General features: G+C 47.1%; 1 protein-coding gene across 1 annotated transcript in view; it reads left to right on the plus strand.

Annotated features, from left to right (window-relative positions):
- Positions 1-13,990, plus strand: part of SNX1 (sorting nexin 1) — a 50,804-nt gene extending 36,814 nt beyond the window's left edge. Inside the window, exons 7-15 of the mRNA XM_038746361.1 lie at positions 586-664; positions 1,239-1,314; positions 4,369-4,482; positions 4,667-4,760; positions 5,577-5,782; positions 9,394-9,537; positions 10,409-10,489; positions 11,116-11,187; positions 13,532-13,990. Coding sequence (XP_038602289.1) covers positions 586-664; positions 1,239-1,314; positions 4,369-4,482; positions 4,667-4,760; positions 5,577-5,782; positions 9,394-9,537; positions 10,409-10,489; positions 11,116-11,187; positions 13,532-13,582 — 917 coding nt within the window. The 3' untranslated portion in view covers positions 13,583-13,990. The remainder of the gene's footprint in view (positions 1-585; positions 665-1,238; positions 1,315-4,368; positions 4,483-4,666; positions 4,761-5,576; positions 5,783-9,393; positions 9,538-10,408; positions 10,490-11,115; positions 11,188-13,531) is intronic.
- The last annotated feature ends 12,140 nt before the right edge of the window (positions 13,991-26,130 follow it).

Here is a 26,130-nt window from a genome sequence, read left to right on the forward strand (position 1 = left end):
TGTTCCTTTTAGCTCTTTCTCCATCTTCGTTACTAACTTGAAACAAGAGCATTTCACACAATTCCCCCAAAAGAGGGAGGTTCTTTACTGCTTCCCTATATCACTTGAAGAGACTGGGCAAGCTGTCATTATTCCTCTCCATATCATGTTCTCTCCTATGGCTGTAAAGAGATGATTTGGGTCTCAAATGACGGCGGCTTGAAAGCTCTCTGACACACGACTAGCATTCTATGATTGTTGCAAAAGTGATTATCCTTCTCTCCACTGGACTGAAATAGACTGAATCAAGAAATTCTAGCTGTTGTAATTATTTCTTGTGTCCACAGAGTTGATGGCTCTGTTTTGTAACAGTCACTTCTCAATTCCTAGAACAACTCTGCCCTCTTCTCCCTCAGCGCCTCCCCCCTATTTGGCAGAGGCAGCTGAAGTGACTTCTTGGGCCATCTCCGGCAGATGGGTACAAATAATAAAGATTATTTAATACCAGTAAAAGAAAAGCTCCCAAAGCCAACACATTACTACTGTGGATAGTGTTAATTAGTCCTGTTGCCTGTTGGTATATTGGATTTTCACTCTCTTTCCCAGGAATGACCAAAGTGAAAGTTGGGAAGGAAGATTCCTCCTCTGCCGAGTTCCTAGAAAAGAGACGGGCTGCTTTAGAAAGGTAAGAGATGCTGTGAACGGCGGGGTGGGGCTCCCTCATTCAAGAAGGATCATTTAAAATGCAGGCTTGGCAGTAGAAACTTGGTGTGAGGAGAGAGAGAGAGACTTGTCAGTTCAGGAAATTGGTAATATGGAATGTGTTAAGGTCTATCAAGCACAAACTACCTTTGACTCTTCCCTGGTCTGCCCTTCTCCCAGGAAAAGATTTGCTCCCTCCATTCTAGCCACCTCCTCAGCTGGCTGGAATGGGAACAGCTGTGAGGGAAACCCTGGGTCCCTCAGCATTTAGTCCCTATTTGCCAGTTGGCTGTTAGCCAGAGAATCCAGAATCCTCCATGAGCACTGAGGCTCAGTCAGGAAGGAGGTGTTTGGGAGGGAGGAATGTGGTGAGGCACAAAACGATCGTGAACGCAAATTGCCTAAGGCCCCTACCTGAAACTCCAGCTTGTACTTCCCTAGCACTTAGTACAGTGCTCTGCACACAGTAAGCGCTCAATAAATACGATTGAATGAATGGCACTGCATCCTCATGTATCCAGACAGACTGAATGAGTGATTTTTTGCCTTCTCTCCAGGTACCTTCGGAGGGTGGTGACCCATCCCACCATGTTACAGGACCCAGATGTCAGAGAGTTCTTGGAAAAGGAAGAGGTGAGGATTGAACAGGCAGCAGTCTCTTTCACTTCAACTCCTCCACTGGATTGTAAGCCACTTAAGGCAGGGATCATGTCTACTAACTCCATCGTATTCTTCCAAGTTCTTAGTACAGTGCTCCACATACTCAGTAAATGCTGTTACTTGATTAGAGACAGATGGTTTCTAAATCAGCTTTCCTTTCTGAGTGGGTGGGCACGTGAAATGACTGTTCGGGAGTCCCGAGCCCATCTGGAAAGCCAAAATTGCCCTAGGCTAACCAGAAAGGAGCCAATTTGCCAATATCTAGTTGTGGAACTAGTCCTAGAAACCAGTCCCCATCCAGATAAGTCACTGTGTTTTGAGTCAGGACCTTCTCCAACGCATTCTATTCCTGCCGGGCTTCACCCAAATACCTTCTGATGTGCCTCTGGGATAGGGAATTTTTTGCTTAATCTAGACCTCAGAGCTGCACAATCTAGTGGTGAGAACCCAGACCCTTTTGAGAAGTCATTTGGAACTTTTTCAAATCATTTGCAGTCCCAAAGGTCATTCTGAATCTATCTTCCCTCTATAAAAAATTTCGAGGTTAGAATCATTTTGCTCGGAATAGAATGAAGGATAGAGGCCAGAGGCCCACAGGTTTGATGATTAACAATCTCAGGAATCTTTTCCTGTTCCCAGGACTAGTCCATTCTAGCCAGCTTCGTCTTCATTCTGATTTTTTTTTTTTAACTTGGCTAACCTTTACCACCTCATTCTTGAAAGTAAATGCACACTGTCCGTTGGTCCCTGGTTCAGCATAAACCTCCATGGTTGGAATAAAGAAATACTGACTTTCTATTTGTTTCTGCCCCCCCCACCCCATATACAGAATAACTAAAGTTCCTAAAGACTAATCTCTGTGTGTAAGACTGATTCTCCCTCATGAACTGTTTGGCAAGACTGTTGGTCTAAGTGAACTTTGATTTTAAAGGAAGCCACATTTAGTATTAGGCAATTTTATGTCTAAGTGGAGTGAAAGGTGGCATTATGAGGTTAGTTGATCACTAAATACCCAGAGGAATTTTGCTCTGTCTCTTTGCCCACAATACCAGACCCTGAAGCGCTTGCTATGATGGTGCTCAATATGGTCCTTTTACCAGCTAGTTCTGGAGTTCCTGCTGTCTTAGCTCCATCAGTGTGTTCTCTGGCTTTCAGCTGTCTGGTTCTATGACTTAATTATCTCTATGAGGACTTACTGTTGTACTTAGCACTTACCATGTGCCAAGCACCGGAATGATACAATATATGCATATCAGACTCAGTCTCTGTCGCACATAGGGTTCACAGTCTAAAAGGGAGGGAGAATAGGTAGGTTTTTTTAGGAGTGGGGGGGTGGTTCCATTTTATACAGATGAAATAAGACACAGAAGTTGTGACATTGCCTGAGGTCACACAACAGGTAGATAGTGGAATAGTACCTGGGTCTTCTGATTCCTCAGCCTGTGCTCTTTCTGTTACGCAATTCTGCTCCTCCCTTTTCATTATTATTATTCTTATGGTATTTGTCAAGTGCTTACTATATGTCAAGCACTGGGGTAGATAAAAGTTATTCAGGTTGGACACAGTCCCCGTCCCACGTGGGATTCACGGTCTGAGTCGGGGGAGGATCAGGTATCGAATCCTCATTTTACAGTTGAGGAAACTGAGGCACGGAAATGACTTACCCAAGGTCACACACCAGGCTTCACACACAGTAAGCACTCGGTAAATACGACTGAATGAATGAATTGGCAGAGCTGGGATTAGAAACCAGGGCCTCTGACTCCCAGCCCCATAGTCTTTCCACTAGGCCGTGCTGCTTTATGCTGTAATTAAAACATTTTTTTTCTTTAAGAGCTGTGCCCCGTTCAGGCAAGGATGGTACACGGTGGGATCCTATATGTTGGGTTATTTCCTAAGCTTTTATAAGTTTGAGTGGGAAAGCAGGCATCAACACTTTCTCAAGAGAATCTCTGAGGTGTGATCAACCTGTCCGCCAGCTTGTAATTATAATATAATAATAATAATGGTGGTATTTGTTCAGCGCTTCCTATGTGCAAAGCACTGTTCTAAGTGCTGGGGGGGATACAAGGTGATTAGGTGTCCCACTTGGAACTCACAGTCTTAATCTGCTGTGGCTCAGTGGAAAGGGCCTGGGCTTTGGAGTCAAAGGTCATGGGTTCAAATCCCAGCTCCGCCAACTGTTGGCTGTGTGACTTTGGGCAAGTCACTTTCACTTCTCTGGGCCTCAGTGACCTCATCTGTAAAATGGGGATTAAAATTGTGAGCCCCGCGTGGGACAACCTGATCACCTTGTAACCTCCCCAGCGCTTAGAACAGTGCTTTGCACATAGTAAGCGCTTAACAAATACCAACATTATTATTATTGGGAAGCAGCTTGGCTCAGTGGAAAGCGCATGGGCTTTGGAGTCAGAGGTCATGGGTTCAAATCCCGGCTCTGCCAATTGTCAGCTGGGTGACTTTGGGCATGTCACTTAACTTCTCCGTGCCTCAGTTCCCTCATCTGTAAAATGGGGATTAAGACTCTGAGCCCCACGTGGGACAACCTGATCACCTTGTATCCTCCCCAGCGCTTAGAACAGTGCTTTGCACATAGTAAGCGCTTAACAAATTGCCATCATTATTAATCCCCATTTTACAGATAACTGAGGCACAGAGAAGTTAAGTGGCTTGCCCAAGGTCACACTGCTAAGTGGTGGGGCTGGGATTTGAACCCATGACCTCTGACTCCCAAGCCCGCGCTCTTTCCACTGAGCCACGCTGCTTCCCCACAGGCTTCAGTTCCCAGCTTTAAGTCCGTGTCCTTTCTCAGCAGGCTGCCAAAGTTTGGTCCATTTTAATCCCTCTGAGCCACTTCTCTAGTATTGAGTATCAGTACTGTTTCATCACTTTCCTGGGAAGTTCTGAAACTTTTATAATGGGGTTTCCCCCGGCTTCCGGCTGTTTCACACTCATTTCCACGGAGCGAGTTCGGATTTGCCCCTCCCTTGGCCCGGTTTTGAACAGTTTTTGGTTTTGGTCTTGCAGCTGCCCCGAGCGGTGGGTACCCAGGCATTGAGTGGAGCTGGTCTCCTCAAGATGTTTAACAAAGCCACTGACGCGGTCAGCAAAATGACCATCAAGATGAACGAATCAGACATTGTAAGTAATTCCGTGCCTCTCCCCCTCGAATGTGCGTACTCACGCTCTTGAGTGCGTTACTGAAGGTTAAACCATGAGAAGACTTGAGGTTGCGTATATTCAGTGGATTTCTCTAAACTTCTGCCTCAAGGAAATTCAAAGATCTGAACTCTTCCCCCTGAAATGCTGGGCTTCTCTCTTTCAGTGGTTTGAGGAGAAGCTACAGGAGGTCGAGGGCGAAGAGCAGCGTTTACGAAAACTGCACGTTGTGGTAGAAACTCTAGTCAACCATAGAAAAGGTACGGAAGTGGTGGGAAAAGTCTCCCAATGAGCTGATGAAAGTAATTCTGTCCTCGAGCCTCTTGCCTGTTTTGGGTCCTTTGATTCCCAACTGGAACATGATTCAATATCAGTATCCTGGTTCTTGCTTTATCCCTAAGGGAATAACTGCCCTGCCCCAAACCCAATAAATCCTGACCTGACCTTGGAAGTCCTGAGGTGGGGGTTACCTGAATTATTTTATTAGGAGAATTTCACCCTAGAGATCTAGGGACAAGTTTTGAGTCATCATGTAAATGGAAAGGCAGTGTTCCCCCCTCAGGTGTTGGGGGTAAAAGATTCCCAACCTTCCCCCTTTCCATGACAGGGTTGGCCTTGGAGCCAGCAATGCTAACTAAGGTCAATTTTTTATCTTTTTCTCTCCCCTTTCCACCTCTGCTACCCACTCATTAGCACATAGATCAGAATGAAGTGAGAAAAGGAGCTTTCAGAGGGTTGGGGGTTAGTGGGGCGGGGAAACGACCATACAGCCAGAGGAACAGAGCCTCTGTTAGTGGATGCCTTAACTATTACCATGGTATTAAGCCCTTTTGTAAGTGCTGAGGTAGATATGAAATAATCAGTCCTAGATGGATTTGGGGCCAACAGCGATTGGCAAACTCCTGCGATTGCATTCCGGCCGACCGAAGAGGCGGGGTCAGTTCTTCCTCCTTCAGAGGTGCTGAGCAGCTGACCTCTGCAATTGCAGAAGACCTTTGGCTCTTGTTTATAGCTTGAGGAACATAACCCTCTCCCGCCGTCTTGTGATGTGTGTCTGTGCACGTTGCTTCACCCAGAGTTAGCACTGAATACAGCCCAGTTTGCCAAGAGCCTGGCCATGTTGGGAAGCTCAGAGGACAACACTGCTCTCTCCCGGGCCTTGTCCCAGCTAGCCGAGGTCGAAGAGAAGATCGAGCAACTGCACCAAGAACAGGCCAGTAGTGACTTCTTCCTGCTGGCTGAGCTCTTGAGCGACTACATTCGCCTCTTGGCCATCGTCAGGGTAAGCACCTATAAGACCGCTCTCTTCTCCCTCCTCCTGAGGCTGACCCCAGCGGTTGAGGAATTGGGAATTCAGAGGTGGTCTGAGCCCTTGAAAGGAAAGGTGCCCCTTCCCGATTTGAGCCCCATTGCCATCCCTCTCTTTGAAGGTCTGGTCCAGTGACTGATGGGTGACCTGCCGCTTACCTCCTTCTTAAAACAGGCCATGAGGTTTTAGACAACCGCCAGTCAAGGGTGAGGCAGAGACTTCCTCCGTCTCTTTTGGTTTTCATCTGAACAGTGGCTTTTCCTGTGGTAGGGGAACGTCTTGTTGGTGTTCAGTGTAAGCATTTCGGTAACTAAACCAGAGTGGCTTGGCACGTCATGGATTATATCTAGTCTTATCGGGTCCTGGAGTCGAAGGAGTTCTCCTCTTGGTGCTGCTGTGTCCTGGGCTGACCACTCCAGGTGGCATCCCCCGACCTGGCCTAACATCCATCAGGGCAGCTGCAAAAAGCTGGGTGGAAGAGAAGGCAGAACTGCAGCAAACAAGGATTGAAGTGGACAAAGCCCGCCTGGTGTCTGGATTTCCATCAGCAGCGCTCCACAGCACAAGCACTCCCTGCTGACTTGAGCTTGACTTTAGAATGAGGATTGTCCTGGGCAGGTTTGAGTTTGACTTCAGCAGAAACTATGGGAGGCCATCCCAACAGACTGAACCAATGGAGAAATACCCAAAAGGCATCTCCATTCCTTGTTGGCCCCAAATTCTGACCAACAAACATCGTGGTCCCACGTGTCAGGGAAAGAAGGGAATGGGTCTAAACCTTCAAATGGGCTTGCCTCTTTGCTAGGGGACGGAAGAGGGGGAATCTCAGGCTATTCCTGTGGGACTTTTCTCAGACAAAATGGAGATAGGGCCTGATCAGAGCAGGCTTATTTATTTAAACCCAAATCTGCCCAGAGCGAGCCTCATTCAAAGGTCAGGCTCAAGTTAGCAGGGAGTGCTTGTGCCGTGGAGCGTTGTTGGCAGAAATCCAGGCACCAGGCTGGCTTTGTCCACTTAAGTCCTTGCTTCCTGCAGTTTTGCCTTCTCTTCCCCCCAGCGATATCACTTCTCCCTCATCGACTCTCTGCCCGTTTATTCCAAGCCTTTAACTCCCTCCAGACGACCCCAGTCTCCCAACTCCTTCTCCAGTGAACTGGCCCCTACTCTGACTAAATTGAAACATTAGGTAAGAGGTCCCTAAAATGTCTCCCTCACCTCTAACTTCCTCCTGCTCCCACATGCCCCCTCAGCCTCTCAAGAGGGCAGCTCTTACTGGCTTTCAGAAATCCACCAGGCCCATCCCTTCTCAGCTACTAAAAACATTTCTATCCACTTTTCTTTCCTCCCTGACTACCATCTCCAACCACTTATTCTGATGGAGGCCTCCTTTACCTTCAAACAGTCTTAAATCTTCCTGATCCTAAAACGCATTCTCTGGATTTCACTGCATCATCCAACCATCAGTCATTGGTACTTATCGAACACTTACTGTGTGCAGAGCTCTGTACGAAAGCCAGGGAAAGTTGGTAGATGCAATTCCTGCCCACAAGGAGTTTAGGGGGACAAGGGCGAGTCCTACGCTTAAATTACAGCTAGTGGAAATAGCTAAGGATACTTACCTAAGTGCCATGAGGTTAGGGTGTGTATTAAAGTGCTTAAGGTGTACACCGCCAAGTGTGAAAGTAATGCAGAGGGTAGGGAAGATTGGGGAAATGAAAAGCTTAGGGAAGCCACCTTGGAGAGGTGATTTTTTTTAGGAGGGTCTTGAAGGTGGATTGCCCAGGAATCTGCAGGGCAACCCCCCGAGTCCAGTGCTAAAGGTAAGGAGGAATGTCTCAAGGCAGGTAGTTAGCCATATTTTCTGGCATCCTCCTGTTTCCTGGCTAGCACTCTCGGTGAAATCTGACTTGGCACCAGTTAGCCTTGATAGAAAGGGGAGGGAATCTCCAACGGCAGTCACTCGTACTTAAAGGCTTGGGAAAGGACAGTAAGGTTAAAAGACTTAATTCTTCTCAAGGGAATCTGAGTGGGGAGACTAGACACAAAATGACTTAGAGGGACTTGGAAGGAAAATGCAGGGAAACATATTGAAGTAGATGAGTACTTAAATTGTAAGGAATGAAAGTCAGTATGTGCAGATTGCTGCGAGTATAACTACTGAGGACAGCAGCTATAACTGCGTGCCACTAAACTAGCCTAGACCAGAACAGGTCTGCCCCAGGATGATTGGGCTTTAAGGTAGTCGGGGGGAAAGGGTCACCCCAGCATTGTTTTGGAATCCATGCCCGCTCTGTAGAGAACAGGCCAGAGACCTTTGTGGCTTAGATCGCATACGAGTACATGGCCGATCCCGAATTAGAAGTAATGGGGAAATCATGTGCCTCTGAATGGTTTAGGAATATATAGTCAGTCAACGGTATTTGAGCGTGTACTGTGTTCAGAGCACTGTACTAAGCACTTGGGAAAATACACTACAGTAGAGTTGGTAGACAGGATGTATAGCCTTTCAGTTAGTGGGCGCTAACCGAATGAGATTGTGTGTACTGGTGTGGCAGACCAGGCCTGGGCCTCTAAATAGTAAAAGTACTAAGTGATTACTGTGTGCAGAGCGCTGTACTAAGCACTGGGAGGGAATTAGATATGATCCCTGGCCTACAGTGGGGCTCACAACCTGGAACTTTGCCCTAGGGCCCACTCCTGACTTGCTCCCGATTTAGGCCTGAATATGGACTTTTAAGGGCTACCCTCACCTTTAGTTTTTGAGGTGATGCCCAAGTCTGGTGGGTACCAGCTATCAGCCTGGATTTAGTGGCAGTGCAGTAAGAAGCCGGGGACTGAATCTGTCTCTTCTTCCCTTTAGCCTGTTGGTTTGGCACTCGGCCCTCCTGTTCTGGGAGCGAGGGCGTGAGAGAGTGTCTGTGCATCACAGCTGCCTGTAGGCTGAGCCAGCCTGTCTCGTCCTAGACAGTGGGGAAGGATCAGGGCCTTCTTAGCAGGCTTTGCAGCCAACGTCTCTGCTAAGCTTTGGAGGAAAACCTGTTTCCAAAAGAGGCAAACAGCCCCTTCTGGGGGAAAAAAGCGAAGCTTGGTTGAGATGCTAACTCCAGCCTTAGAGAGCCCTGGATTGTGGAAACTAGAGCAACAGGACAGATCACTTGATGTGCTATTAACAGGTTTCTTTTGATAAGGGGTTTTCATCGGCCAAGGCAGTCGGTGGACGTGGCTGAGGGGGAGAAAGGCCAAACTGCCCACTGCTTGAGGGTAAGAGACTTCTGTCATCTGCCTAGTGAAGTATTCTGGGTGCATCTCGGATGATGATGAGACCTGCTGACAGCATATCAGCCGGCTCCTCCGGAGTAGCAGCAGGTTGCCGTAGGGCAGACACGCTAGGAGAAGGCTGGACAAGCATTGCTTGTGAATAACAATCCTCCTGGCTCAGCAACGGTACATAACTGCAAATCCCACCCGCCAAGCATACGCACACGACATTCACACACGCCCCACCCCAGCGCAGGGACTGGTTTGATGAGTGCACCATCCCTGGAGGGAAGCAGCCACGGTCATATCGGCTCTGCTCTTGGCAGGGGGCATTCGACCAGCGCATGAAGAGTTGGCAGCGTTGGCAGGATGCCCAGGCCATGCTGCAGAAGAAGCGGGAGACCGAGGCCAGGCTGCTGTGGGCCAACAAACCTGACAAGCTGCAGCAGGCCAAGGAGGAGATCTCCGAGGTGAGAGCCCCCCACGAGGTGTCTGCTACAGCTCCACGTTGAGCCACGCAGTTCCCAGCTCCGGGGGAAACCGAGCAGTCTGTGATCTCCGTTCTCTTCCCTTGGCAGTTTTTACCCTAGCAGAGTGGTGAGGGGGCACTGAAATTGGTATAAGGAACAGGACTGTCTGAGCTACAGAGAGAAAATCTGGCCGGCTTGGCTTCTTTTCTGAAGTTCAGAAAAGAACATTTCACCCACAAATCAATCAGTCAGTGGTGTTGAGTGTTTACTGTGTGCAGAGCACTGTACTAAGCACTTGGGAGACTACAATATAACAAAATTCGCAGACACATTCCCCCACCCGTAATGAGCTTACGGGCTAGAGCATAAATAACACTTCAAGACCTGCCGCATTCTGTCAGGGTGAGGAATCCTGCTGTAGTTTGTCCTCTGACTCCCTGCAGCTGTTCATCTAACTATACTATCACTATACCATCATTCCGTGCCTAGGCTCCAGTCAGACCCCGGCCCCTCCCGAAGGGGAAAACTTGGTCTCCAAAGAATCCCTTTCCACAGTAACCCAGGTCACAGGCTACAAGATTCCCTGTTTTTCTCTACAATTCTCTTTCCCTTCCCCTGGAGCGGAAGGAGACTAGCTTGAAAAGATCGACGCCCAGAGGCCTCCCGGGGCTGGCACCATACTAAGGGGGGCATGGCATTGTCCAACTTCCCAGTCCCCCCGGCCACCCCGGGAAGGCCAACCAGCCAGACTTGGAGCATTTGGTCCGTCTCTAATGGGGAGGCTCCGGAATAGCTTAGCTCTCCTCGGGGTGGGTGGGTGAGCAGCGGGGCATCTGCTACAGTCCACTGCATTTCTCCCTCTTCTGCCCAGTGGGAGTCTCGGGTGACACAGTACGAAAGGGACTTCGAGAGGATTTCCACAGTGGTCCGCAGAGAAGTGACACGGTTCGAGGTATGGTACGGTGGATTTCAGACCATCTTGACTTATTCATTCAGTCGTATTTATTGAGCGCTTACTGTGTGCAGAGCACTGTACTAAGAGCTTACGGCTCGTGAGCTACGCTTGGCGGCATGGGTCCTCTTCTCCCTCTCTTTCCCCCACTCCAGTCGGAGCTTCTCTTAGTTTCAAGAGCCCTAGCCTTGTTGACATCAACGTCATTGGTTGGTCATCAATCAATCAGTCAATCGTATTGAGCGCTTACTGTGGGCAGAGCACTGTACTAAGCGCTTGGGAAGTACGAGTTGGCAACATATAGAGACAGTCCCTACCCAATAGTGGGCTCACAGTCTAAAAGTGGGCTCACAGTCCTCCCAGCCCTTTATATTATATCCCTTGAAGTACTGCTGCCCTGCAGCTCCTATCCGCAGCTACTATCACTTAGCCTCCATCCTCGCCTTCTTCCCCAGGAGGCCAAAAGGGCCCAGTTGCCCGTGTCCACCTGATAGACGCGTCTCTTGTGCGAACGTAGCCTCTCCAGATATTGGCTCTGCCTCAGGAGGCCTTTAATTGTGGACTGAGATGAGGTGGGATTGCTGGGGTGTCCAGCTACTCTCTGAGTGGGGTCGTGTTTCCCGCAGAAAGAGAAATCCAGGGACTTCAAGGATCATGTCATCAGGTACCTTGAGACCCTCCTGAACTCCCAGCAGCAGGTGAGTGCCTGTCCGTGGTGCGTACTCTGCCTGGGCCCCTCCCCCTGAACCATCCCCTGCCTTCATTCGATCGTATTTACTGAGCGCTTACTGTGTGCAGAGCACTGTACTAAGCCCTTGTTTCCAAAGGCCAGCTGTGGTTTATTTGGGGCGCCGTTGTGAGTGGGATGGGCTCTGGAGGGAAGCCGGGAGCGGGGCTGAAATCCAACCCGGAAACGAAACCCTCCCCATTCGCCAGCGCCGAGGGCTTTCAAAGTAGGAGACTGTAGTCCCCACCGGAGGCCCAAGCCTGGCGTTCCTTATCATCATCATCATCAATCGTATTTATTGAGCACTTACTATGTGCAGAGCACTGTACTAAGCGCTTGGGAAGTACAAGTTGGCAACATAGAGAGACAGTCCCTACCCAACAGTGGGCTCACAGTCTAAAATCAGAGAATTAGCAGCCAGTCCACTGATGAGAAGGTGAGAGAGCTCTCCGGCTCCTATCGCCCAGATCCAGACGGAGGCTCCCAGGTGGCCGCGTCATGGGCAGAGTGGGCTGCTGGACTCTTCAATCAATCAATCAATCGTATTTATTGAGCGCTTACTGTGTGCAGAGCACTGTACTAAGCGCTTGGGAAGTACAAGTTGGCAACATAGAGAGACAGTCCCTACCCAACAGTGGGCTCACAGTCTAAAAGGGGGAGACAGAGAACAAAACCAAATGTACTAACAAAATAAAATAAATAGAATAGATATGTACAAGTAAAATAAATAGAGTAATAAATATGTACAAACATATATACATATGTACAGGTCTTTGGGGAAGGGAAGGAGGTAAGACGGGGGGATGGCGAGAGGGACGAGGGGGAGAGGAAGGAGGGGGCTCAGTGTGGGAAGGCCTCCTGGAGGAGGTGAGCTCTCAGTAGGGCCTTGAAGGGAGGAAGAGAGCTAGCTTGGCGGATGGGCAGAGGGAGGGCATTCCAGGCCCTCAAGAGAAGCAGTGCGGCTCAGTGGAAAGAGCACGGGCTTTGGAGTCAGAGGTCATGGGTTCTAATCCCGGCTCCGCCAGTTGTCAATCAATCAATCAATCAATCGTATTTATTGAGCGCTTACTATGTGCAGAGCACTGTACTAAGCGCTTGGGAAGTACAAATTGGCATCACATAGAGACAGTCCCTACCCGATAGTGGGCTCACAGTCTAAAAGGGGGAGACAGAGAACAGAACCAAACATACCAACAAAATAAAATAAGTAGGATAGAAATGTACAAGTAAAATGAATAAATAAATAAATAAACAGAGTAATAAATATGTACAACCATATATACATATATACAGGTGCTGTGGGGAGGGGAAGGCGGTAAGGCGGGGGGATGGAGAGGGGGACGAGGGGGAGAGGAAAGAAGGGGCTCAATCTGGGAAGGCCTCTTGGAGGAGGTGAGCTCTCAGCAGGGCCTTGAAGGGAGGAAGAGAGCTAGCTTGGCGGATGGGCAGAGGGAGGGCATTCCAGGCCCGGGGGATGACGTGGGCCGGGGGTCGATGGCGGGACAGGCGAGAGCGAGGTACAGTGAGGAGATTAGTGGTGGAGGAGCGGAGGGTGCGGGCTGGGCAGTAGAAGGAGAGAAGGGAGGTGAGGTAGGAGGGGGCGAGGTGATGGAGAGCCTTGAAGCCCAGGGTGAGGAGTTTCTGCCTGATGCGCAGATTGATCGGTAGCCATTGGAGGTTTTTGAGGAGGGGAGTGATATGTCCAGAGCGTTTCTGGACAAAGATAATCCGGGCAGCAGCATGAAGTATGGATTGAAGTGGAGAGAGAGTCAGTGGAGTGGAGTCAGCTGGGTGACTCTGGGCAGGTCACTTCTCTGTGCCTCAGTTGCCTCGTCTGTAAAATGGGGATTAAGAGCCCCCCCCCGTGGGACAACCTGATCACCTTGTGACCTCCCCAGCGCTTAGAACAGTGCTTACATAGTAAGCGCTTAATAGATGCCATCATTATTATTAAGCGGCCACCAATAGGGGCCCCACTACTCGGGATGGCTCCAAAGCACCAAGACGGCCGGCCTCTGAAGCCGGGTGGTCTGGTGTACGGGACGCTCAGGTGGGGGCTGGGAGCAGAGCGCTGCTCACCCTGTGCCGTACTCCACGTCCTGGGGCTAGTTTCTTCCTGTTGCTGAGTCTCAGTTTCCCTTGGCTGTCAGTGGGCTGAGTGTTTTAAGGTGCTGGGATGCTCCTTGGGGCCTGTACACGCTGTCCCTGCTCCGCCTGGATGACCACCCCCTCTTCCTGCCGGCGGCTTTTCCTCCAGTGCTTGCTCACTCTCTTCTTCTTCTTCTCCTCCCCCTCCTCTCCTGGCTTCTTTCCAGCTGGTGAAGTATTGGGAAACCTTCCTCCCTGAGGCCAAGGCCATCTCCTAATGGACCAAGGAAGCCAGAGCCCACCTGAACTTACGCTGCCTTTTATACACTATACCTCTCCACCTTTTCCTGATCCCAGTTCCGCATCCTGCCGAGCCTAGAGACTTAACCCCTCCCCCCGGGACCAAGCCGCTTCCCCGTTTTCCCCCAGCCAGTAACTCTTCTAATTGAATTTTTCATTTAACTTCCATATATATTTTCTTATTGAAGAGAATAGTTTCCTGCTTTAAGCAAAAGACCTACAGTAGGGAGTGGGAACGTGGGATGGGGGGTTATTAATATAAATGTATAAATAAATTGTATATTTTTCAGGATGTGGGTTAGGAACTGGGAATAACGTTTTCTGTTACTCCTGCTGGTGCCATGGGAAAAAAAAAATTGTTAATAAAATATTTAAAAATCTGGTCACATGGACTCATTCCTCTTCTGTCTTGCTTTTGAGGGGAGGAGAATGGAAGGGTTTGAGAGGGGTGGAAGGGAAGCTTAGTGGCCACTGGCATTTTGGTCACGTAGAACTAGCCAGTTCGAAAAAAACAAAAACAGATTGATCTTCACTTACATGCTGTTAACCTATGTTTGTCGCTCCATAATCCTTCTCTCTGGAAGAGACTCCTTGCCTATTGGGGGTCTTGTTGAAATGTGGCGTGAGGAAGCTGTTATTCCTCCGTCACTCCCCAGGTAGGTTGTGGGGGATGGAGGGGGTGAAAAAAACTAATTTGTGTGTGACTAAAATGGTCAAGGTCGGGCCCACAATCCCAGCCATATTGTGCACAGAAAAACACAATGTGGTGTTTGATGTTTGCCGTGCCCGACACCGTTGTATCTCTCACTCCCTTGTTGTGCCTTGCAAAGCTTCTGCTCCAGGAGCACCACTCCTTTCTTGATAGCATTGTGCCACACTGGTCTGTCCTCAGCAGCTGACCTCATTTTCAGTGGCGGTGCAACTTTGAGCATTGTTTCACAGTGTGCTTAAAACACTTCCTCTGCCCTCCTTAAAGCCCTTGCTTGTAAAGAGACAGGTCATGATGACACTTTCTGTGAAACTAACAAAGTCTTCCTCAACTGAGTTTATTCTCAACCAATATTGTCCCTTTAAAACGAAGACCTGGGTCCGGCTCTACCTCTATACCGTACTGTAGCGGCAAGTGGAAGAATGTTGTGGGGAAGACGAGGATGAAGGCAGCTAAGTCATTTTCAGGCCTTTTGGCTCCCTGCTAGGGAATTGATACCGGTGGGCTTCCCGTTATCAATCAATCAATCAATCGTATTTATTGAGCGCTTACTATGTGCAGAGCACTGTACTAAGCGCTTGGGAAGTACAAATTGGCAACACATAGAGACAGTCCCTACCCAACAGTGGGCTCACAGTCTAAAAGTTATCATAGGTCTCCATTCATGTTGGACAAATTACGGCAGCACTTGATCTGCCCCCCCAAAACCTAAAAAAGCAATGCTTCTGTGGCTTTCTGTTCCCCATCTTGGCTGTACATCAGTGAACCTTAGTGCTTACTGTGTTCAGAGCACTTGGGGAAAGTACAATATACCAGAGTTCATCATCATCAATCGTATTTATTGAGCGCTTACTGTGTGCAGAGCACTGTACTAAGTGCTTGGGAAGTACAAATTGGCAACATATAGAGACAGTCCCTGCCCAACAGTGGGCTCACAGTCTAAAAGGGGGGGACAGAGAACAAAACCAAACATACTAACAAAATAAAATAGAGTTGGACCTGTTCTCAGGTCACAAGGAGCCTAGGGTTTAGTTTACCCTGGGAGCCCAAGGCCATATTTTGGGGGAGATTTAGCCCTACTTCCCACGCTTTTATCACTGACCAGCTTGTGACTATCCCAAGGGAGGGGACCCTTTCAGCCACTCCCTGCTACTGGTGGAACTGAGAAGCAAGAGTGAAGCTTTAAATCCTCCGGACTGAATACTCCTGGATCTAAAAAGCTGTAATTTTTTTTTTAACTTAAAGTTCATTTAGAATCAGATCAATTAATGGCATTGAACGTGGTGCATTAGTTGTCGGGAGAGTCGATCAGTTGTATTGAGCACTTACCGTGTGCAGAGCACTGTAGTAAGAACGTGGGAAAGTACGACTACAACAGTAAGCGTTCCCTGTCCTCAGTGAGCTCACAGCTTAGAGAGGGAGACAGATATTAATAATTTTTTGTAGAAAAACGATCCTAGAGAAGCAGTGTGAGGTAGTGGAAAGAGCACGGGCTTGGGAGTCAGAGGTCATGGGTTCTAATTCTGACTCCATCACTTAGCTGTGTGACTTTGGGGAAGTTACTTAACTTCTCTGGGCCTCAGTTACCTCATCTGTAAAATGGGGATTAACACTGTGAGCCCCCCGTGGGACAACCTGATCACCTTGTAACCTCCCCAGCGCTTAGAACAGTGCTTTGCACATAGTAAGCGCTTAATAAATGCCATTATTATGATTATTACTGTGTGCAGAGCACTTGTACTAAGCGCTTGGGAAGTACAAGTCGGCCACATATAGAGACGGTCCCTACCCAACAACGGGCTCAATCAGTCAATCAATCAATCGTATTTATTGAGCGCTTACTGTGTGCAGAGCACTGTACTAAGCGCTTGGGAAGTCCAAGTTGGCAACATATAGAGACAGTCCCTACCCAACAGTGGGCTCACAGTCTAAAAGGGGGAGACAGAGAACAAAACCAAACATACTAACAAAATAAAATAAATAGAATAGATATGACAGTCCAGAAGACTCCCAGACCGCGCTGTATTCACTAAGCCACGCTGCTTCTCGTGGCTGCTGTTTGGGCTTGGGTATGTCACAACTTCTCTGTGCCTCGGTTTCCTCAAGTGTAAAATGGGATTAAATACCCATTCTCCCTCCTACTTAGACTGAGCCCCATGCTGGGCAGGGACTGTGTCCTACCTAATTAACTTGTACCTACCCCAGTTCTTAGAACACTGTGTTTGACGCACAATATGCACTTAACAAATGCCCTTTTATTTAAAAAAAGTGTTTGTACCAAACTTTTTTGGAGCCAGAGTACAGCATAGTAGTGATGCTGTGCCAAACCATCAAAACCCAGCAGCTACTTAATAATAATAATAATGTTGGCATTTGTTAAGCGCTTATTATGTGCAAAGGGTAACCATCTCCACAACCACTGTAGTTTTTGGGGTGCCACGTGGTTGTTCTAAGTGTTACTTGTGAGGGCAGAGAAGGGAAAAATCAAACTTTGAAAGACGAAAACGGCTCCAGCCCAAGCCTGATGTATCCGGGGGGGCCTAATGAGAAGCACTTTAAGGCATTTAAGGAATGTGTTCTTGGAAAACAGGAGTTGTTTGAGAACCTCCGAAGGATGCCAGAGATTTCAGGAGGTGAAAGGATCAAAGGTAATTCTGACTTTTTTCCAAGGGTGATAGTCTGATGCTGAGATCTTAAATGCTAGAAGACCAACAATTGGCAATGGCCTGGGAGATAGCCACCGTGTTCGTATGAAGGCCTAAGTTTTTCCTCCCCAGCTTAATTTCCTCCTGCATTATAGCCTGTTCCCAGCATTTAATCACTTTGGGGGGAAATCGTGACGGTTCGATCCCAGGAGATTTTTAAAAATCAAGGCCCTCGCCCTCATTTTGGGGGAATGGACTCACCTTGGGGGGAGGAAGGGGGTTAATCTGTCAGTGACCCTTTCACCTCTTGCGATTGTATGTTAAAGAGCCAGGGAGGGGATGGGAGAGAGTTGGAGGAAGCCGGCCTGCTCAAACATCAAAGACGTTTATCAATGGGTGGGTGGGGGCTAATAACATTTTCAAGATCCAATCTCCTCTCAAGATCTGCCAGAAACCTGAGGTTAGTCAACGATCCCTCCCCTTTACAGAATGCCTTGTCTCTCCCTTTCCCAATCCCACCCCAGGGATCTCCTTCCCCTGAGCCCTGGGGACCAGCTATAGTGCAATTTCTGGGGTGCAATTTATAATCCAATGTCTCCTAGCCTCGGCTAAGTGTAAACTGATCATTTTCCCTGGCCCTAAAGGAACGGATTGCTCTCTGGCTGTGGGGAATTTTGTTAATATTGTTTGGTTTTGTTAACATTAAAATTGTTAATGTTTTGTTTGGTTGAATGTCTCCCCCTTCTAGACTGTGAGCCCGCTGTTGTGTAGGGACCGTCTCTATAGGTTGCCAACTTGTCCTTCCCAAGCGCTTAGTCCAGTGCTCTGCACACAGTAAGCGCTCAATAAATACGATTGATTGATTGATTGTACTTCCCAAGCGCTTAGTCCAGTGCTCTGCACACAGGAAGCACTCAATAAATACGATTGATTGATTTATTATACTTCCCAAGCGCTTAGTCCAGTGCTCTGCACACAGTAAGGGCTCAATAAATACAATTGAATGAATGAATGAATGTTGGATAGGGACCGTCTCTATATGTTGCCAACTTGTACTTCCCAAGCGCTTAGTCCAGTGCTCTTCTGCACACAGTAAGCGCTCAATAAATTTGATTGATTGATTGATTGACTAGAGCCCACCATTCACCACTCTAAGGTGCTTCCTTAGAGAAGCAGAGTGGCCTAATGGATAGAAAAAGGACTTGGGAGTCAGAATGACCTGGATTTTAATCCCACTTCTGCCATTCTTCTGCAGTGTGACTTCGGGTAGGTCACTTCGTTGTGCCTCAGTTACGTCATTTGTAAAATTCATTCACTCGTATTTATTGAGCTCTTGAGAGAGTACAGTACAACAGGATTAAGACTGTGAGCCCCATGTGGGTTAGGGATTGTGTCCAACCCAATTTGCTTGTATCCAACTCAGCGCGTTAATACAGAGCCAGCACATAGTATGCACTTAGCGAACACCGCCATTATTATCACTATTATTCATTCATTCATTCAATCATATTTATTGAGCGCTTCCTGTGTGCAGAGCACTGTACTAAGCGCTTGGGAAGTACAAGTTGGCAACATAGAGACGGTTCCTCTCTGATGGAACTCTAGACAGTCCCGGGTCCAATAATAATGGTGGTATTTAAGTGCTTACTATGTGCCGAGGACTGTCATAAACACTGGGGTAGTTACAAGATGATGAGAAGCAGCGTGGCTCAGTGGAAATCAATCAATCAATCAATCGTATTTATTGAGCGCTTACTGTGTGCAGAGCACTGTACTAAGCGCTTGGGAAGTACAAGTCGGCAACACAAGAGCACGGGCTTTGGAGTCAGAGGTCAGGGGTTCAAATCCCGGCTCCACCAGTTGTCAGCTGTGTGACTTTGGGCAAGTCACTTAACTTCTCTGGGCCTCAGTTACCTCATCTGGAAAATGGGGATGGAGATTGTGAGCCCCCCGTGGGACAACCTGATCACCTTGTAACCTCCCCAATGCTTAGAACAGTGCTTTGCACATAGTAAGCGCTTAATAAATGCCATTATTATTATTATTAGAGGCCATAGAGGTGGCCAAGCCAAGTGTGCTGAGGGCTTTTCCACTTCTCACCTCAAGATCTGGGAAGGGAGAGATGCTACCAGAGATCTGGATGTGCTCGCTTTGGCAGCACATATCATCATCATCATCATCAATTGTATTTATTGAGCGCTTACTATGTGCAGAGCACTGTACTAAGCGCTTGGGAAGTGCAAATTGGCAACATATAGAGACAGTCCCTACCCAACAGTGGGCTCACAGTCTAAAAGGGGGAGACAGAGAACAAAACCAAACATACTAACAAAATAAAATAAATAGAATGGATCTGTACAAATAAAATAAATAAATAAATAAATAAATAGAGTGAAAAATATGTACAAACATATATACATATATACAGGTGCTGTGCGGAAGGGAAGGAGGTAAGATGGGGGGATGGAGAGGGGGACGAGGGGGAGAGGAAGGAAGGGGCTCAGTGTGGGAAGGCCTCCTGGAGGAGGTGAGCTCTCAGCAGGGCCTTGAAGGGAGGAAGAGAGCTAGCTTGGCGGATGGGCAGAGGGAGGGCATTCTAAAATTGGAACCAATTTGTACTTCCCAAGCGCTTAGTACAGTGCTCTGCACATAGTAAGCGCTCAATAAATACGATTGATGATGATGATGTTGGATGCCGCTGTGGAAGCTGACCAAATGGCAGCTAGGCAGAGCAACAGGGCTCTTGGCCAAAGTGGCTTTCTTCTTCTCAGTATGCCAGTGAAAGCTAGAGAATCCCTGTCAGTGTCAGTGGGTGAGTTGCTCAAGAAGACTTTACTGAAATTAAAAAGTTCCTTATCCCTCTGAGCAAAGCGGCTTTCCTTATTCTCAGTATGCCAGTGAAAGCTTGAGAAGCCCCGTCAGTGTCAGTGGGTGAGTTGCTCAAGAAGACTTTACTGAAATTAAAAAGTTCCTTATCCCTCTGAGCAAAGCGGCTTTCCTTCTTCTCAGTATGCCAGTGAAAGCTCGAGAAGCCCCGTCAGTGTCAGTGGGTGAGTTGCTCAAGAAGATTTTACTGAAATTAAAAAGTTCCTTATCCCTCTGAGCAAAGCGGCTTTCCTTCTGCTCAGTATAACAGTGAAAGCTAGAGAATCCCCGTCAGTGTCAGTGGGTGAGTTGCTCAAGACTTTACTGAAATTAAAAAGTTCCTTATCCCTCTGAGCAAAGTGGCTTTCAATCAATCAATCAATGAATCGTATTTATTGAGCGCTTACTATGTGCAGAGCACTGTACTAAGCGCTTGGGAAGTACAAATTGGCAACACATAGAGACAGTCCCTACCCAACAGTGGGCTCACAGTCTAAAAGGGGGAGACAGAGAACAGAACCAAACATACCAACAAAATAAAATAAATAGGATAGAAATGTACAAGTAAATAAATAAATAAATAAATAAATAGAGTAATAAAATATTTCCTTCTTCTCAGTGTGCCAGTGAAAGCTAGAGAATCCCCGTCAGTGTCAGTGGGTGAGTTGCTCAAGAAGACTTTACTGAAATTAAAAAGTTCCTTATCCCTCTGAGCAAAGCGGCTTTCCTTATTCTCAGTATGCCAGTGAAAGCTTGAGAAGCCCCGTCAGTGTCAGTGGGTGAGTTGCTCAAGAAGACTTTACTGAAATTAAAAAGTTCCTTATCCCTCTGAGCAAAGCGGCTTTCCTTCTTCTCAGTATGCCAGTGAAAGCTCGAGAAGCCCCGTCAGTGTCAGTGGGTGAGTTGCTCAAAAAGACTTTACTGAAATTAAAAAGTTCCTTATCCCCCTGAGCTATAGTCTGAGAGCCTACGCAGGACCCTTGGAAAAGAGAAGCGCAACTGAAACAAAGTATGCTTTCGCAGTGAGAAATACAGGAATCGGTGATTGGAAATTATTTTGCTTTCCATTTGCATTTCAATTTTAAAATGATGCCAGATTAGCAGCAGAGAGGGACTCAAGGGTAATAGCAATAGCATTTATTTATTTATCTTACTTGTACATATCTATTCTATTTATTTTATTTTGTCAGTATGTTTGGTTTTGTTCTCTGTCTCCCCCTTCTAGACTGTGAGCCCGCTGTTGGGTAGGGACTGTCTCTATGTGTTGCCGACTTGTACTTCCCAAGCGCTTAGTACAGTGCTCTCCACACAGTAAGTGCTCAATAAATACGATTGATTGATTGATTGATTGAGCACCCACTGGGTGCAATTCATCCATTCATTCAATCATATTTATTAAGCACCGTGTGCACAGCCCTGTGTTAAGCACTTGGGAAAGTACAGTAAAACCATAAACAGTGACAATCCCTGCCCTCAACGAGCTCACCGTCTAGAGGTGGGGAGGCAGGTAGCAATACAAATAAATATAATTACAGCTATGCTTATAGTCAGCACTTGGGAAGTATGAAAAAGAATTGTCACGTTTCTTGCCTACATCATAATAATGATGGCATTAATAATAATAATAATGGCATTTATTAACTGCTTACTGTGTGCAAAGCACTGTCCGCTTACTATGTGCAAAGCACTGTTCTAAGCACTGGGGAGGTTACAGAGTAATCAGGTTGTCCCACGGGGGGCTCACAATCTTAATCCCCATTTTACAGATGAGGTAACTGAGGCCCAGAGAAGTGAAGTGACTTGCCCAAAGTCACACAGCTGACAACTGACGGAGCCAGGATTTGAATCCATGACCTCTGATTCCAAAGCCTGTGCTCTTTCCACTGAGCCATGCTGCTTCTCATGGAATGTGTACCCTAATGGGAACTCGTTGTGGGCAAAGAATGTGTCCGTTTATTGTTGTATTGTACTCTCCCAAGCACTTAGTTCTGTGCTCTGCACACAGCAAGTGCTCAATAAATACAATTGAATGAATGAACTTGATAAAAGCATACTTGCAAAAGGAATAATCAAAATAACTATACATATACACACGTGCTGAGGTTAGGTATAGATTACTAGAGGTGGCTGATGGATATTATGTGACTTGGGGGAACTCATCAGGGAAGATTTGGATGAAGTCAGGAAGGGAACATGTCTACTTAATCTTTTATATTGTACTCTCCCAAGTGCTTATACAGTACTCCGTAAACAGTAAGTGCTTACGAAATATTGATTTGGGAGGTCTATGAATAGAGACCTTCCCTTCAAGGCCCTACTGAGAGCTCACCTACTCCAGGAGGCCTTCCCAGACTGAGCCCCGTCCTTCCTCTCCCCCTCGTCCCCCTCTCCACCCCCCATCTTACCTCCTTCCCTTCCCCACAGCACCTGTATATATGTAAATATGTTTGTACATATTTGTTGCTCTATTTATTTATTTATTTACTTTACTTGTACATATCTATTCTATTTATTTTATTTTGTTAGTATGTTTGGTTTTGTTCTCTGTCTCCCCCTTTTAGACTGTGAGCCCACTGATGGGTAGGGACTGTCTCTGTATGTTGCCAATTGTACTTCCCAAGCGCTTAGTACAGTGCTCTGCACACAGTAAGCGCTCAATAAATACGATTGATGATGATGATGATGATGATGAGAGGGAGGGAGGCTGGGTGTTTCAGTCTGGAGGAATTGCATGGGAGATGGGAACAGGGGTGGGAGAATTGAAAGTGAGGTGCAGTTTGGCAGGAATAAAGAGAGTGAGTTGGGGCATAGCAGCAGTTGAGAGGCAACGAGGACCTGGGTTCTAATCCCAGCTCGGCCACGTGTGTGACCTTGGGCAAGTCACTTAGCTTCTCTGTGCCTCACTTTTCTCATCTGTAAAATGGGAATTAAATCTTTGGGACAGGGACCAAATCCAACTTGATTAGCTTGTATACACCCTAGTGCTTAGTACAGTGTCTGGCACATGGTAAGCGCATAACAAATTCCTCAATAGATCATCATCATCATCAATCGTATTTATTGAGCGCTTACTGTACAGAGCACTGTACTAAGCACTTGGGAAGTACAAGTTGGCAACATAGAGAGACAGTCCCTACCCAACAGTGGGCTCACAGTCTAAAAGGGGGAGACAGAGAACAAAACCAAACATACTAACAAAATAAAATAAATAGAATAGATACGTACAAGTAAAATAAATAAATAGAGTAATAAATATGTACAAACATCTATACATATATAGAGGTGCTGTGGGGAAAGGAAGGAGGTAAGATGGGAGGATGAAGAGGGAGACGAGGGGGAGAGGAAGGAAGGGGCTCAGTCTGGGAAGCCCTCCTGGAGGAGGTGAGCTAGATGAAAATATCAGGTAAAAAAAAACCAGATAAGCTCACTGTGGGCAGGGAATATGTCTGTTTATTGTTGTATTGTACTCTCCCAAGCACTTAGTAAAGTGCTCTGCACACAGTAAGCACTGGATAAATACTATTGACTGATTGTAAAGCCGGGTGAGTGAGTTGGTGGCGGTGGGGGGAGGTTTTCTCCAATGCAGGGGGACACAAGAAGTCATTGGAAGGTTCTGGGTAGAGAGTGAGAAGGGGAAAGCTAGTAGAAGAGGGAGGACAGGAAGAGAGGAGAAGAAATCGGTCGGCAGTCCCTCAAAAGGAGGCCATTCTGTGGGCTTCTGCAGCCGCCACTCAGAGTGAAAAGAGAAGCAAAGGCCATGAGGGTGGGGAGACTCCTCATTTGGATACAATCGCCAGAGCCCCTTGGGAAATAGCCTGATTCCTTGGTCTGCTGGGGGTTTTTTTCCTATCAATCAATCGATTTAATCGTATTTATTGAGCGCTTACTGTGTGCAGAGCACTGTAATAAGCGCTTGGGAAGTACAGAATAAGAATCCTATGATTCTTATGTTAGCCAAGGAGCGATGGGGAGAGTCCAGTCCTTAGGGACTGAGTCTGCTCTCTTCCTCCCTTCAAAGCCCTACTGAGAGCTCACCTCCTCCAGGATGCCTTCCTAGACTGAGCCCCCTCCTACCTCTCCCCCTCCCCATCCCCCCCCACCCTACCTCCTTCCCCTCCCCACAGCACCTGTATATATATTTGTACAGATTTATTACTCTATTTATTTTACTTGTACATATTTACTATTCTATTTATTTTGTTAATGATGTGCGTCTAGCTTTATTTATTCTGATGACTTGACACCTGTCCACATGTTTTGTTTTGTTGCCTGTCTCCCCCTTCTAGATTGTGAGCCCATTGTTGGGTAGGGACCGTCTCTATATGTTGCCAACTTGTGCTTCCCAAGCACTTAGTACAGTGCTCTGCACACAGTAAGTGCTCAATAAATACGATTGAATGAATGAATGGAAACAATCATCAGGGCCTTTTGGGAAATAGCCTGACTCCTTTTTTCTGCTGGTTTTTTTTCTTTTTCTTATGATTCTTGTACTAGCCAAGGAGCGATGGGGAGAGTCCAGTCCTTAGGTACTGATTCTGGCCCCAGTTCAGGCACAGCCAGGGCTGAGGATTTAGTCACCGCATACATCCCCGCCCCACCAATTGCCAGCTGTGTGACTTTGGGCAAGTCACTTAACTTCTCTGTGCCTCAATTACCTCATCGGTAACGTGAGCCCCCCGTGGTACAACCTGATCACCTTGTAATCTCCCCAGCGCTAGAACAGTGCTTTGCATGTAGTAAGCGCTTAATAAATACTATCATTATTATTATTATTACATACACTTGGTATTTCTCACACCTTTTAATGAGTCTAATCATCCAAACAGGAGTAAAGGGGAGGTTTTTGAAGAGGTTTGGTCACAGCTAAGCCTGCCCTTAATGCCAACCAGCTGCAGGCCCCAGACTGGACCCCAGCCCGTATTTGCTTCCAAAGTGAAGCCTAGGGGAAAGAATATGGATTGTGGGGAGGGATTTAGTCACAGCTCTGTCGATGGCTTGCTGTGAGACCTGAATCTCTTTGGGCCTCAGTTTCCTCATCTGTAAGTACCCAAATACCGTTGATCGATTAATTGACTTTCCAGGTGGGTTTAAGATACCCGCTCTGTAGGTCATTGAGTTTCTGAGCCCCCTGCGGGTGTCCACCATGATTCCAGCTCTTAGAACAGTGCTTGACATAGAGGAAGTGCTTAACAAATACCATAAAAATAATAATCTACCACACTCTTAGCACATTGCTTAAACATAGCAATCCATAAGTGGTAGTTGATCACTTACGGTGCACTTAAGCGCTTAGTACAGTGCTAAGCGCTTAGTACAGGGCTCTGCACATAGTAAGCACTCAATAAATACGATTGATGATGATGCAGATCACCGAACTAAGCGCTTGGGAGAGTACAATACAACAAAGTTGGTAGACATGATCCCCGACCCCAATAACCTACTAAAATCGTATCTCCAAGAGACCTTTCCTAACTAAGCCCTCATTTCCTCCATTTGCCCTCCCTTCTGTGTGACCCCTGTGCTTGGATCTGTAACCCTTAAACATTTGATAATCAATTCATGCATTTGTATTTATTGAGTGCTTACTGTGTGTAGAGCACTGTACTAAGCGCTTGGGAAGTACAAGTTGGCGACATATAGAGACGGTCCCTACCCAACAGCTGGCTCACAGTCTAGAAGGCTCAGTCTAGAATCAATAGTATTTATTAAAGGCTTACTGTGTGCAGAGTACTATTCTGATCACTTGGAATAGTGCAGAGCAATAAAGATGCTATACATTATCCCTGCACACAGGAGCCTACAGTCTAAAGGGAGATTATATATTCTAAAATTATATTATTATGCATTTTAAATTATTCATTAGAGAAGCAGCATGGCTCAGTGGAAAGAGCCTGGGCTTTGGAGTCAGAGGTCATGGGTTCAAATCTCGACTCTGCCAACTGTCAGCTGTGTGACTTTGGGCAAGTCACTTCACTTCTCCGTGCCTCAGTTCCCTCATCTGGAAAATGGGGATTAAGACTGTGAGCCCCCCGTGGGGCAACCTGATCACCTTGTAACCTCCCCAGTGCTTAGAACAGTGCTTTGCACATAGTAAGCGCTTAATAAATGCCATCATCATTTACATAATAAGTTCGTCTCCCCCTCTAGACTGTAAGCTCCTTACGGGCAGGGAACGTGTCTGCTAACTCTTTCACACTGTACTCTCCCAAGTGCTTAGTACATTGTTCCGTGCATAGTAAGCACTTAATAAATACCACTGATTGATTGATTGCTGGAGAAACCGACGTGATCACTTATCTGAAGTTTA

The sequence above is a fragment of the Tachyglossus aculeatus genome, chromosome 5, assembly GCF_015852505.1.
Source record: "Tachyglossus aculeatus isolate mTacAcu1 chromosome 5, mTacAcu1.pri, whole genome shotgun sequence".
NCBI classification, from domain to species: domain Eukaryota; kingdom Metazoa; phylum Chordata; class Mammalia; order Monotremata; family Tachyglossidae; genus Tachyglossus; species Tachyglossus aculeatus.